The sequence below is a fragment of the Entelurus aequoreus genome, linkage group LG13 (genome assembly GCF_033978785.1).
Source record: "Entelurus aequoreus isolate RoL-2023_Sb linkage group LG13, RoL_Eaeq_v1.1, whole genome shotgun sequence".
In the NCBI taxonomy this organism is placed as follows: Eukaryota; Metazoa; Chordata; class Actinopteri; order Syngnathiformes; family Syngnathidae; genus Entelurus; species Entelurus aequoreus.
The window spans coordinates 1,920,766-1,936,467 of record NC_084743.1 but is presented as its reverse complement, the minus strand read 5'-3'; the positions used below and the strand labels follow the sequence as shown (position 1 = coordinate 1,936,467).

The 15,702-nt window shown below is 37.5% G+C and overlaps 1 protein-coding gene across 1 annotated transcript in view; it reads left to right on the top strand.

Annotated features, from left to right (window-relative positions):
• The window catches only part of LOC133663057 (protein FAM168A-like), a 66,400-nt gene that overhangs the window by 28,377 nt on the left and 22,321 nt on the right, over nt 1-15,702 (top strand). The window contains exons 2-4 of the mRNA XM_062067243.1: nt 8,416-8,524; nt 8,877-8,968; nt 11,267-11,347. Coding sequence (XP_061923227.1) covers nt 8,463-8,524; nt 8,877-8,968; nt 11,267-11,347 — 235 coding nt within the window. The 5' untranslated portion in view covers nt 8,416-8,462. The remainder of the gene's footprint in view (nt 1-8,415; nt 8,525-8,876; nt 8,969-11,266; nt 11,348-15,702) is intronic.

Sequence of the window (15,702 nt, the reverse complement as noted above, 5' to 3'; positions counted from 1 at the left end):
TTTCCACATCCAAGGCCACGCTAGGTCCTAACCGGTGTCGTCGTTCTCGGATACAAAGCGAGCCTCACTTTCTGTTTGAACTCATTGCTTTTTTTCCATTTGTGTCGCCAATATTCACGCTGCTGTTCAAGGTTGTGTGCGACGGTTCATTTGCTTTGCTTCGTCTTTGTTTTATGTTGTTGAAAAGACTGCTTTTATTGCCTGGAACCTGCTTAATGTTTTCTTTCCAGCTCCACGCGCTCCTCGCCATCGCACATAAAAACTATCACTGCAATTATAACTAAATGAGTTTGTTCGGAGCCGCATGAGACAACCATTCAGCAACAAACTGTAATTGTACATGTTTGGAGAGAATCATTTGTGTCTTCATTGAATCAACTGAACCGAGTTATTTCTGTCTTACTGTGAAAGGACAAAAAGGAAACGGATTGTTTTCATGTTAAGAGCTGTTTGCAGCTTTTATTAAAACCAAATATAACACAATTAGTGGTTTAACAGAGCATATATTTAAAACATTTTTTTTTTAACAATTACTAGTTACGTTGAATAAACGTACGTGGGAGATTATCTGCAAATGATGTGTTGTTGTTGAGTGTCGGTGCTGTCTAGAGCACGGCAGAGTAACCATGTAATACTCTTCCATATCAGTAGGTGGCAGCCGGTAGCTAATTGCTTTGTAGATGTCCTGTCCAGCTTCTCAGGGAAATCTTATAGTAGATGTAGATGCCCATATCGGCTGTTCAGATTTACTTTACAAAAGAGAAGTGTAGGATACTTCTCTTGTTGCCTTATTTGTATTTGACCACTACTGTTTTCTGTTTATTTGTTACTGACTGTGGCAGGACACCTCTGCCTCTGTTTCACTTTATGTTGCTGGTAAATAATATGGTTGTAGTTAGGGATGTCCGATAATGGCTTTTTGCCGATATCCGATATTCCGATATTGTCCAACTCTTTAATTACCGATACCGATATCAACCGATACCGATATCAACCGATATATGCAGTCGTGGAATTAACACATTATTATGCCTAATTTGGACAACCAGGTATGGTGAAGATAAGGTACTTTTTAAAAAAATTAGTAAAATAAGATAAATAAATTAAAAACATTTTCTTGAATAAAAAAGAAAGTACGACAATATAAAAACAGTTACATAGAAACTAGTAATGAATGAAAATTAGTAAAATTAACTGTTAAAGGTTAGTATTATTAGTGGACCAGCAGCACGCACAATCATGTGTGCTTACGGACTGTATCCCTTGCAGACTGTATTGATATATATTGATATATAATGTAGGAACCAGAATATTAATAACAGAAAGAAACAACCCTTTTGTGTGAATGAGTGTAAATGGGGGAGGGAGGTTTTTTGGGTTGGTGCACTAATTGTAAGTATATCTTGTGTTTTTTATGTTGATTTAATAAAAAAACAAAACAAAACAAAAAACGATACCGATAATAAAAAAAAAGGATACCGATAATTTCCGATATTACATTTTAACGCATATATCGGCCGATAATATCGGCAGGTCGATATTATCGGACATCTCTAGTTGTAGTAGTAGGCTAAAGTTAAATTATTTAGTATGCACTAATTAAAGGGGCAGAGCTTTGAGAGACCTTTTAGTTTTTATATTTTATAAGATATATTTTTTGTAAGAACCACAATTAATAAATATATTTCAGTGAATAACTTATTGTTCAAATCTGTATATAAATATGTACACAAAGTGTTGTAATGTAAAATGGATGGATGGATGGATGGATGGACGTTTAAAACAAAACTGTTATTATTAATTAGTAAGTATACATTTTTTGAGCCTTTTTAGAGAAAATCATATCATTGTAGTAAATTATGCAAATTACTCGATGATGTCATGGTGAACACGCCCATAGCCACGCCCCCACCGCCACAGGTATCTTGGCAGTTTATGGGAAACACTGGCTTAAGCCAAAAATAAACAAAAGGTGAGTGCTCCTAAGAAAAGGCATTGAAGCTTAGGGAAGGCTGTGCAAAACAAAACTAAAACTAAATTGGCTGCAAAGTCAACAAAAACAGAATGCTGGACGACAGCAAAGACTTACTGTGGAGCAAAGACGGCGTCCACAATGTACATCCGAACATGAAATGACAATCAGCAATGTGCCCACAAAGAAGGATTAAAAACAACTGAAATATTCTTGATTGCTAAAACAAAGTAGATGCGGGAAATATCGCTCAAAGGAAGACATGAAACAGCTACAGGAAAATACCAAAAAAAGAGAAAAAGACACCAAAATAGGAGCGCAAGTCAAGAACTAAAACACTACACAAAGGAAAACGGGTAGAAAAGTCAAAATTGCTTGTTGGTCTGAGGAAAAGGTCTGACGCGTGACGAATTCTCTCGTGAACCTAGAGAAGCAAATATTAATTAAATAATTTGCTATGCATTCAAAAATAGCCAAAGTTAATTAACCAAATCGCTGTCATTAGCTAACTGCACATGTATGCCTGGTCCGATAGTCGGTAAGGCAATTAACCGAACGCTAAATTAAAATTTAGTCGGTAACCTTTCCACAGCGCTAATCGCCATATGCACGCGTTGTTACGGCTTCAAGTGGCAGAGTGAATTGAATTATATTTATATAGCGCTTTTCTCTAGTGACTCAAAGCGCTTTACATAGTGAAACCCAATATCTAAGTTACATTTGAACCAGTGTGGGTGGCACTGGGAGCAGGTGGCTAAAGTGTCTTGCCCAAGGACACAACGGCAGTGACTAGGATGGCGGAAGCGGGGATCGAACCTGGAACCCTCAAGTTGCTGGCACGGCCACTCTACCAACCGAGCTATACCGCCCCGGGCGTTTGTACTGCATGCACGTAAATAGTAATTATTGTACTGCATGCACGTAAATAGTAATTATAACCACTGTAAAACTCCCGACGGTTAGTATTAACCTGATTGATAACGTCGATCAATTTATGGTATTCATTAAAAAAAACATTCAAAAGCGTATACAAATAAAATGGAAGAAGATAACCATATTTAAACACAAAATAGTATGGCTCTTATGAAGTGTTATGTGTTCTCTGCCAAGAAAGTATATTTATTTTGGTGGTGTACTTTTTGAGCACATTCAACAATACCACAATAATAATGATAATTTTGGTCTTAACTTAATTTAGCACGTTTGGTATTGTGTTGGTTGTGTATATTTGAGGGTCCCCAAGCCCCTCCTTAACAGAGACAGAACCTATTTTATTGCTTTTGGTTGTGATTTTTATTCAATTGCAACATTTTACTGACCGAGTGTATTTCATTTGTACTATGTATTTGTTTTATTGAACTTTGATATTCAATTTGATATTCACCATGAATGGATTTACGTGGACCCCGACTAAAACAAGTTAAAAAACTTATTCGGGTGTTACCATTTAGTGGTCAATTGTACGGAATATGTACTGAACTGCGCAATCTACTAATAAAAGTTTCAATCAATCAATCAATAAGAGTGTGCATTCCATTTACAATGTTAAAATACAATAAATATATTAAAATATAAAGTCATTTTTTTACCTTAAATAATTTTTTACTTTGAAAATCAGTTTTTGCCTTGAAAATAATTTTTTATCTTGAAAATCAACTTTTGCCTTGAAAATCAGTTTGTGTCTTGAAAATCAGTTTTTGCCTTGAAAATCAGTTTGTGTCTTGAAAATCAGTTTTTGCCTTGAAAATCAGTTTGTGTCTTGAAAATCAGTTTTTGCCTTGAAAATCAGTTTGTGTCTTGAAAATCAGTTTTTGCCTTGAAAATCAGTTTGTGTCTTGAAAATCAGTTTTTACCATGAAAATCAACTTTTACCTTGAAAATCAACTTTTACCTCGAAAATCAGTTTTTACCTCGAAAATCAGTTTTTGCCCCGAAAATCTGTTTTTGCCTCGAAAATCAGTTTGTGTCTTGAAAATCAGTTTTTGCCTTGAAAATCAGTTTGTGTCTTGAAAATCAGTTTTTGCCTTGAAAATCAGTTTGTGTCTTGAAAATCAGTTTTTGCCTTGAAAATCAGTTTGTGTTTTGAAAATCAGTTTTTGCCTCGAAAATCAGTTTGTGCCTTGAAAATCAGTTTGTGCCTTGAAAATCAGTTTGTGTCTTGAAAATCAGTTTTTGCCTTGAAATTCAGTTTTTACCTTGAAAATCAGTTTTTGCCTCGAAAATCAGTTTTTACCATGAAAATCAACTTTTACCTTGAAAATCAACTTTTACCTCAAAAATCAGTTTTTACCTCGAAAATCAGTTTTTTCCCCGAAAATCAGTTTTTGCCTTGAAAATCAGTTTGTGTCTTGAAAATCAACTTTTACCTTGAAAATCAGTTTTTGCCTTGAAATTCAGTTTTTACCTTGAAAATCAGTTTTTACCTCGAAAATCAACTTTTACCTTGAAAATCAACTTTTTCCTCGAAAATCAGTTTTTGCCCCGAAAATCAGTTTTTGCCTCGAAAATCAGTTTTTGCCTCGAAAAGCAACTTTTACCTTGAAAAATTCCAGTGTTGAGTTCAAACAGGCATTTACAATGTTAAAATATATCAAAAATACAAGTTTATTTCATTTGAAAGGGTATACTTGCATTGTTATGTATTATCATTTCATCAGTGGTTAATTTGGTGTCAAAATAATGTTGACAATAACGTTTACGGCAATAATCTGTAGGTCATTATATTGTCGAGCAAAATGTGTTGTTAGCCCATGCCTATACGGACGCAGTTTTTGCCATTATGTACCAAAAGTTGTAAAAGAGCGGGATATAACGCTTAAAACACACCAGGAAGCAAGCGCGTCAGCCCCTTTAATTGTTTTGTTGCTAAAAAGTATGACAAGTTGAAATACGGTGACAAAAGTAGGCAATGCTAAGCGTCGATGTGTGTGCAGTTTCTCCCACAGAACTGCAGTCCCATTGTCACGCCTGGTCGATTGTTATAGTCCAATTTGCATAATTGGCCGTGGACGCAAAACAAAGGAACTCCCCTCCCCGAATGAGTCCCATTATAACGTGGTTTTGAGTCAGCGGGAACACGTAGAGTTTGGTATTAAACTGTGGAAATGGTAAATATTAACCACTCTGGTTGTCTGTTCACAGAACACAGTCATCAGATATACTCAACTTGAATTGAAGTGCATTGCTGAAACACACAATTACACTTTATTATTATTCTGTCATCTAAAGGAATACAAAAAGACATTGTCTGCATCTTATAGACTTATATACTGAAAAAATATAGAAACAGTGGCAGCCATAAGGGGTATTAACCTGTAGTCTTTAACCCATACCTGGGCAATTTAAGGCTTAATTAGGGTTAAGCTTTTCAATCCGGCCCAATGGACATTCCCAAATAATTTTTTTAGATCTTTAAGATGGAAACTGTAGCTGCTATTATGATGTGCAGTGATGTTTTTAAATTACCATAAGTCTTGAACTATACACATTTTTTTCAATGGTTGGAATCTGCGCTTTTGCATGATATATTAGTTACTATGGTAATGTAATTAGTTACTAATCTTAAGTCACGGCAGCTCAGACGAGGCACCATGCAGTGTGGGTGGGGAGCGTTTCCACAGAGTGTTTCCAGAGTGTCAGCCTGAAATGCGGGTGTCAGGGACAGACGCGGAAGGAGATTTTTACAACAAAGTTCTAAAGCCTAGTGATATATCAGATATATCAGATTATAGGTGGGTTTTTGTTTACCTTCCGTGTTGATATTTTGCTGTTTGTTGCATTTTTGTTGCGTTTCGCTTGTGTCGATCGAGAGGGGGTTTGACGTTCATATGTTGTCAATATTCAGTGTTTTATCGTTCATAGTTAATATTGTAAATCCCACATTCTTTATTGACGTGTACATTATGTGTCTTACCGCATTTTTCCTTGAATAGCCGCCGGGGCGCTAATTAATTTAAAACCTCTTCTCACTCCTGCGCTTACCAAAAGCATGCGGGATGGGCAAGCATGCGCTAATTATTTTAAAACCTCTTCTCACTCCGGCGCTTACCTTATCATGAAAAGCACATTTAATAAAAAAAAACGTTATTATGGTCTTACCTTTACTTATTAATTATGTCCATGTGCAGCTGCTTCTGATCAAAGGCAGTCTTCCTTATCTTTCTTCAGTTTTAAAAGTCTCTGGAGATCTTCCTTTAATTATTACCTCCTGCTTCGATTGAAAGTCCAGTTTAGAAAACTGTTTTATTTTAGATATGTAATCCTCCATGGTAAAAGTGCAAGCAAACGAAAGCTGCTTACGCTTGCTGTTTGTTGTATTCTTCTGCAGCACCGGTCTTCTGCAGTACTGGTAGTCGCAAGAAGGATCACTAGCGCCCTCTACCACCAGGAGGCGGGAGTCATTTAATGAGTCATATTTGATCCGGCGGAAGTGCCAAGCATGCGCTAATTATTTTGCGAAACGAGTTTGACCCGGCTGTAATTCTAGGCAGGCGAATACTATATTCCCGGCGGCAATTCAAGGAAATACGGTATTCAGTAAAAAAAATTAAAATTCTATTCCGTTTTTAAGGTGGTCTGTCATAACGTTTTTAGCATTCAGACATTATTGTGAGTTTTTGTATTAGTGTTCCTAAAAATACAAAGACACATTTTTTTCTCTCTAAATTTGGCCCGTCGAGTCAAAATAATTGCCCGGGCCTGCTTTAACCTGTTTGTGCAGGGTTAGCTCCAATAGCTTACTCATTTAGCATTCAGGTGCTACTTACCTAATTAACACAGCTGGGATGCTAACTATAGAACAGGGGTCACCAACCTTTTTGAAACCAAGAGCTACTTCTTGGGTAGTGATTAATGCGAAGGGCTACCAGTTTGATACACACTTAAATAAATTGCCAGAAATAGCCAATTTGCTCAATTTACCTTTAACTCTATATTATTATTAATAATTAATGATATTTACACTTAATTGAACAGTTTAAAAGAGGAGAAAACACGAAAAAAATGACAATTAAATTTTGAAACATAGTTTATCTTCAATTTCGACTCTTCAAAATTCAACCGAAAAAAAGAAGAGAAAAACTAGCTAATTCGAATCTTTTTGAAAAAATTAAAAAAAGAATTTATAGAACACCATTAGTAATTTTTCCTGATTAAGATTAATTTTAGAATTTGGATGACATGTTTTAAATAGGTTAAAATCCAATCTGCACTTTGTTAGAATATATAACAAATTGGACCAAGCTATATTTCTAACAAAGACAAATCGTTATTTCTTCTAGATTTTCCAGAACAAAAATTTTAAAATAAATTCAAAAGACTTTGAAATAAGATTTAAATTTGATTCTACAGATTTTCTAGATTTGCCAGAATAATTTTTTTGCATTTTAATCATAAGTTTGAAGAAATATTTCACAAATATTCTTCGTCGAAAAAACAGAAGCTAAAATGAAGAATAAATTAAAATGTATTTATTATTCTTTACAATAAAAAAAATAAACATTACTTGAACATTGATTTAAATTGTCAGGAAATAAGAGGAAGGAATTTTAAAGGTAAAAAGGTATATGTGTTTAAAAATCCTAAAATCATTTTTAAGGTTGTATTTTTTCTCTAAAATTGTCTTTCTGAAAGTTATAAGAAGCAAAGTAAAAAAAAAATGAATTTATTTAAACAAGTGAAGACCAAGTCTTTAAAATATTTTCTTGGATTTTCAAATTCTATTTGAGTTTTGTCTCTCTTAGAATTAAAAATGTCGAGCACAGCGAGACCAGCTTGCTAGTAAATAAATACAATTTAAAAAATAGAGGCAGCTCACTGGTAAGTGCTGCTATTTGAGCTATTTTTAGAACAGGCCAGCGGGCGACTCAAAGGGTCCTTACGGGCTACCTGGTGCCCGCGGGCACCGCGTTGGTGACGCCTGCTATAGAACATCAACAAAACATCACACACGTAAAAAGGGTTAGGAATTCAGCCGGCGGCGCTCGGGGGTTAAAGGTCAGATTTCATTTCAGCACTCAGCCATAACAAATTCAAAAGGTGGGCATGTGACGTGACGCCATACGGCAGATGTGAGGCCAAAGATCAAAATCAAAATGGTTAAAGGTCTGAAGTCTGCCAACAATTGTTCCGGTATTTTTTTTTGTCAGCTTTGGTTGCAACACTGAAGCGAATGCGAGTGAATACTAGGTTAGTGGGGAACCAACCCGTGGAAAAGGGAACACTCGAATACTTGTTTTAGTCATGAATTAAGAGGTAATGAATGCATTTTGGCTCCCACTCGCTCACTCCGACACGCCGTCTCTCACTAACCATTTGCTCTTTGCACTGGCGCTTGCTTTTCTGTTGCTCTTTTTCTTTGCCTTGCATTTGACTTATTTGTTTATTTATTTATTTTGCCCTTCTGTGTTCGTTGTAATCATGACCTCTCACTGTTTTAATTTCAGATTTGCATATCCACTCCCACTCCTTCCTCATTTGCATACAGCAAGAAATGGCGAGCGGGCATCCCACAGACAAATTCAGTTTCATGTATCAACCAGACACGCACAAGAGGTACGCGGCACGCATCTGCACACTCGCACACACACACTGACACACACACACGTTGTCTTTATTGCGGTAAGTACAAAGAAGGTCTGGAGTGGTTCATGTGTCTTCACCGCGCCACAGGAGATCAAACCCTGCCGCTTTACTGCATCACTTTGCCTTTAAATAGATGCTTTTGACCACACTTGATGGGAGGTTTTTCCTGTCCTATGTTGCCATACCAATCTCAGGTGGTGTTGCATCTAATAATCCAAACAATGTGTTGGTTATGATCTGTGTCTTCTCCTCCCCCTGCACTTTTTGACTTTCATGGTCTCTTATCCTTTCTTAAGTCTATTTTTCCCCCCCACTCTTCCAGCAAAAACAGGTTGTCTGCAGCCATGAATCCTGTCTACAGCCCTGTCCAGCCTGGCGCCCCCTATGGAAACCCCAAAAACATGGCCTTTGCAGGCAAGATACACACAGCAAAAACATGTTTTCGTAGTGGATGGATGTAATACACATCCTTAGTTGGCATTTGTATGGTTAAAAACGGGTTATTGTTGCAGTTTGGTGGCAAGAGATGGAGTCCTACTCTGTGCCCCATGTCCTGAAATGTCTTGAAACTGTATGATGGTTGTCGTACATTCTGCTCGTTGCCACGAGGCTGGCTGGGTTTACTTTTGGTAAAACGGTCTCTAGTGTAAATTAGGGCTGCAGCTGTCGATTATTTTTAGTCATTTATGGATTAGCTTGTTTGATCGATCGAGTAATCAGATAAAATACACTTTCTAGCCTCAGCCTTTTAGGGAAAATAGTTAAGTTAATAAAGATTGTTGTACTTGCCATGACATTCATTACCTTCGTTGACCGTCTTTTACCTTGTTTTACCGTCTATATTCATTTTTCTTTACTTGTATTTACCTTATTTTACCTTCTGTCTACCTTCTTTGACTGTCTTTTGCCTTGTTTAAGCTTCTTTTATCATCTATTTTCCTTCTTTCACTCTTTATTTTACTTACTTTACCTTTTGTTGTTACCTTCTATTTACCTGTACCTTATTTGACCTTCTATTTACCTTATTTGACCGTCTATAGTCCTTCTTTTACATTTTATTTACCTTCAATTGACCTTTTTTTATTTCTATTACCTTCTATTTAACTTATTTTACCTTCTATATTCATTCTTTTACTTTTTATTTACCTTATTTGACCGTCTATAGTCCTTCTTTTACATTTTATTTACCTTCAATTGACCTTTTTTATTTCTATTACCTTCTATTTAACTTATTTTACCTTCTACTTTTTATTTACCTTATTTGACCGTCTATTGTCCTTCTTTTACATTTTATTTACCTTCAATTGACCTTTTTTCATTTCTATTACCTTCTATTTAACTTATTTTACCTTCTATATTCATTCTTTTACTTTTTATTTACCTTATTAAATTATATTAATCTATAGTCCTTAATAATAGATAAATTATATTAATCTATAGTCCTTCTTTTACATTTTATTTACCTTTTTTCATTTCTATTACCTTCTATTTTTCATTTCTATTACCTTCTATTTAACTTATTTTACTTTCTATTATCCTTATTTTACTTTTTATTTGCCTTATTTGACCTTCTATAGTCCTTCTTTTACATTTTATTTACATTTTTCATTTACCTTTAATTTACCTATTTTACCCTCCCATTACCTGTTTTCATTTATATTACCTTGTATTTAATTTATTTCATCTTCCACTTACCTTTTACCATATTTACTTTCTATTCAATTAGTTTTACTATATTTTATGCAGTCTAGATTTTATATATTTTCATTAGTAACTTTCTTTAGATGATTAATTGAAACAACAGAATATAAATCTAAGCATTTCTCTAATAAAATTAATCGATTAATACTTGTAGCCCTTGTGCCCTAATTCTAAACATTTTTGACCACAGGGCTCAACTTTTCCATTACGAAAATATTAACACTAAATTAGTAATATTACTGTTGTTTTTAGTCATATTCAATAATTATATCCAACCTTGTTGTATCTAACCCCAATTCCAACCCTTTTGGGGTTAAATCACCAAAATGATTCCCGAGCGCGGCCACCGCTGCTGCTCACTGCTCCCCTCACCTCCCAGGAGGTGAACATGGGGATGGATCAAATGCAGAGGATAATTTCACCACACCTAGTGTGTGTGTGTGACTTTCGTTGGGACTTTAACTTGTTAAATGATATGATTTAACACATAAACCTTAGACTTTGGTCAGGCTGATTAGAAAAATAAGTACTCACCAAATATTCTGCATAGGAAGGGACTCATAAATAACTGACGGAAAATGTATTTGCCATCAATAAGGGTGTGCTAAAGTAAATTAAATTGATAATGACTGTTTTTTAACTAAACTGTCAATAAAATGAAAGTGCAAATTAAATCATACAGCGTCACCATTTTAGTCATAATTTTTGCGCTTTACAAGCTTCTCTATGACTTTAGCTCCAGACTTCTGATTGTTTGATATTGTAAATTACTGCCACGAGTGGTGGAAAAGTGTATTACAACTGAGTGCTGCTGCAGACCATACGGACCACAGCTGAAAAACAGATCTTTTTGGCGGCCCCACGACGGGCCTGGGCCCTATGGTTAAGAAACACCGCCCTAGTGTAAATACTCTTGAAAGCGCAGCTATAACTATTAAAAAATAATACCGTGTGTCAGTTTTTATGTGACTCCCAGTTTGTGTGAATGTCTTTCTCATTGCTGTCCAACAGGCTATCCAGGGGGTTATCCGACTACGGCACCCACATATACGCCAAACCTCTATCAAACAGGAAGTCCTGGGTATCCACCTGGTGAGTCCCGCCCCACACACTAATTACAGACTCCACAAAAAGATGGCTGGAGGATAGATGAGATTTAAGTAGTAGAGGGTTCACCTTCGGAAATACTAAATAAATAAAAATACTATGGCTTTTCAAAATAATCACAATACAGTCGTCCCTTATAATCGCATTGAATATTTTCATAGTTAGAACATAAAAAAATGTTTAAGGCCTTTTAACTACAGTGTTACAGCCAAAATGGGTTTTGTGTACCGTTGTCTCTTTTTGTTAATACGGCTAATTGGTTCCAGTTGTAAAATACATTTTATGAAGTATTTTCATTGACTATAAACTAGTTTTTAAATATGTTTAACATAATTGGAACCCTCTAAACAAGAAATAACACCATATATATTCACCTTTACACTTGTTCAACCCGACACAGGAGCCTTGGGTGTGTTCTGCTGCAGGCAACAGTAGGACTGGACGATACTGGCAAAACTGATACATTTGATTGACATTTAAATCATTAAATTGTATCACCAAAATTCTACTTTAAATATGACATACAATTTAGAATAACAACCAGATATAAATTAGTGACGAACAAGTAAAATGATAATAGTAACAATAAATTAAAATATCAAGACTGTGGGGGAAAAAACAATAAAATTAAGTTTTTCAGTTTACCGTATTTTCCGGACAATAGGGCGCACCGGATTATAAGGTGCACTGCCGGTCTATTTGGGTGTATTTACATACAACACACACTTTTCAACTTTTCATACCTTCTGGTACCTACTGATCTGTATTTGAGATCTGCATAAGTCCTGAAAATTTGCCCTCTGCCATTGTAGTCTGTGCCGACGCTTCTTCTTTTTCTCCACCCTCTTGTTGTGGGACATTCATCCTCCGCTATTGCCATTTCTATTATAAAGTAGCGTAAAGTTCTCTCTTACAGAGAGGTTATTAATAGTAAACAGTTCCCAAAAAAGTGCAGCTCTTTAACATGAAAAACAGGAACTTAAGCGATGGCTCCACCATCATGGAAACAGAAGTCTCCCTGTTAAATAGCTCTATTTATGTATGTATTGTGATCACCACTTTGTAATAGACTAGTACTGTACATAGAAAACATATCCTAAATAATGATTTGAAGTCGCAAAATTCTGTTTCAATTTCCCATAAATCGATATTTTATTCCGAATCATCTCCCATATTTGATTTAATTGATTGCTCTTTGTGTGCATGTTTAGTATCAAACACTCCCACAAACACACAACTAATTACCGTATTTTCCGCACTATAAGGCGCACCGGATTATAAGGCGCACCTTCAATGAATGGCATATTTCAAAACTTTGTTCATATATAAGGCGCACCGGATTATAAGGCGCACCTATGCATCCATTAGATGGAGCTGCGCTAAAGGGAATGTCAACAAAAAAATCGGATAGGTCAGTCAAACTTTATTAATAAATTACAAACCAGCGTTCTGACAACTCTGTTCACTCCCAAAATGAATAAACAGCTGTTTTATTATTTTCCCCGAGGTAAAGTCAGTGACGTGGTGTTTTGTTTATCTTTTAACAACAGCAAGGTATAACATGTAGTGCAGGGGTCGGCAACCTTTACCACTCAAAGAGCCATTTTGGCAAGTTTCACAAATTAAAGAAAATAATGGGAGCCACAAAAAATTTTTTAAAATGAAAAACACCGCATACAAAGCTTAAATTGCTTTGTGCTATGTTCACCAGGGGTCTCAGACACACGCACCGGCACGCACCTTAATATGGAAATTTGATGTTAGTGCGGCCCGCGAGTTTTGAATGAATGGCGCTTGATAGCGTCATACTTGCCAACCCTCTCATTATTTCCGGGAGACTCCCGAATATCAGGGCGCGATGGCACTGCTTTTGGCGCCCTCTACAGCCTGCCCAAACAGTGTACCTGCTCGACCACATGTAGAATGCAGCTTCAGCTTGCTCACGTAAGTGACAGCAAGGCGTACTAGTTCAACAGCCACACAGCTTACACTGACGGTAGCCGTATAAAACAACTTTAACACTGTTACGTTACAAATAAGCGCCACACTTTGAACCCACACCAAAAAAGAATGACAAACACATTTCTGGTGAACATCTGCACTGTAACACAACATAAACACAACACAACAAATACCCAGAATCCCATGCAGTCCTAACTCTTCCGCTCAACCGACGCAGGGAGGGGGGGGTTAATGTTTAGGGGGGGTTTGGTGGTAGCGGGGGTGTATAATCTAGACCGGAAGAGTTAGGGCTGCATGGGATTCTGGGTATTGGTTGTGTTGTGTTTATGTTGTGTTACGGTGCGGATGTTCTCCAGAAATGTGTTTTTCATTCTTTTTTGGTGTGGGTTCACAGTGTGGCGCATATTTGTAACAGTGTTAAAGTTGTTTTATACGGCTACCGTCAGTGTAAGCTGTGTGGCTGATGACTAAGTATGCCTTGCTGTCTCCTACGTGTGCAAGTAAAAACTACCTACAACATGTGGCCGGGCTGGCACGCTGTTTGTAAATGCTATAGAGGACAATTACTGCAGTGCAATTAGGGCACGCCCTTAATTTAGTAATTACAGTGAAAATAGGATTATATTTGCCCTGGGAGTTTTATAGGAGAGGCACTGAGATCCATAAGTCTCCTGGGAAAATCGGGGGGGGGGGTCGGCAAGTATGCAGCTGAGCCGCATCAGAGTGGTCAAAGAGCCGCATGCGGCTCCGGAGCCGCGGGTTGCCGACCCCTGATGTAGTGCAACATTTATATCACATAGTGGAGGGGAACTTTTCCCTGATTCAATAAACAGGTAAAAAACAGTGATACTGTTACGGTAAATCAAACGTTAGTGCAATCACAATATAATAACACTCGAAATAGTGCAGAGCAATAACAATATATCAATAACTCAACGTTGCTCAAACGTTAATGTCACACAACACAACACTCAAAATAAACATGTAAAGCTCACTTTATGAAGTTATTCCTCATCCACGAATCCCTCGAATTCTTCTTCTTCAGTGTCCGAATTAAACAATTGGGCGGATACGGCATCCAACAAAGTCGAAGTCGTCATTAATGGAGTCAGTGTCGCTGCTGCTCTATTCCCGTGTTCTACTGCGTGACTGATCGTCTTAAAAGGCCTACTGAAATGAGATTTTCTTATTTAAACGGGGATAGCAGGTCCATTCTATGTGTCATACTTGATCATTTTGCGATATTGCCATATTTTTGCTGAAAGGATTTAGTAGGGAACATCGACGATAAAGTTTGCAACTTTTGGTCGCTGATAAAAAAGCCTTGCCTGTACCGGAAGTAGCGTGACATCACCGGTTGTGGAGCTCCTCACATCTGCACATTGTTTACAATCATGGCCACAAGCAGCGAGAGCGATTCGGACCGAGAAAGCGACAGTCACCCCATTAATTTGAGCGAGGATGAAAGATTTGTGGATGAGGAAAGTGAGAGTGAAGGACTAGAGGGCAGTGGAAGCGATTCAGATAGGGAAGGTGCTGTGAGAGGCGGGTGGGACCTGATATTCAGCTGGGAATGACTAAAACGGTAAATAAACACAAGACATATATATACTCTATTAGCCACAACACAACCAGGCTTATATTTAATATGCCACAAATTAATCCCGCATAACAAACACCTCCCCCCTCCCGTCCATACAACCCGCCAATACAAATCAAACACCCGCACGACACACTCAATCCCACAGCCCAAAGTACCGTTCACCTCCGCAAAGTTCATACAGCACATATATTTCCCCAAAGTTACGTACGTGACATGCACATAGCGGCACGCACGTACGGGCAAGCGATCAAATGTTTGGAAGCCGCAGCTGCGTACTCACGGTACCGCGTATCCAACTCAAAGTCCTCCTGGTAAGAGTCTCTGTTGTCCCAGTTCTCCACAGGCTAATGGTAAAGCTTGACTGTCATCGTTCGGGAATGTAAACAATGAAACACCGGCTACGACGTAGCCGCTACGTGTTTGTGTTGCTGCAGCCGGCCGCTAATACACCGCTTCCCACCTACAGCTTTCTTCTTTGCTATCTCCATCCATCCATCCATCCATCCATTTTCTACCGCTTATTCCCTTCGGGGTCGCGGGGGGCGCTGGAGCCTATCTCAGCTACAATCGGGCGGAAGGTGGGGTACACCCTGGACAAGTCGCCACCTCATCGCAGCTTTGCTATCTCCATTGTTCATTAAACAAATTGCAAAAGATTCACCAACGCAGATGTCCAGAATACTGTGGAATTTTGCGATGAAAACAGACGACTTAATAGCTGGCCACAATCCTGTCCCAAAATGTCCGCTACAATCCGTGACGTCACGCGCAAACG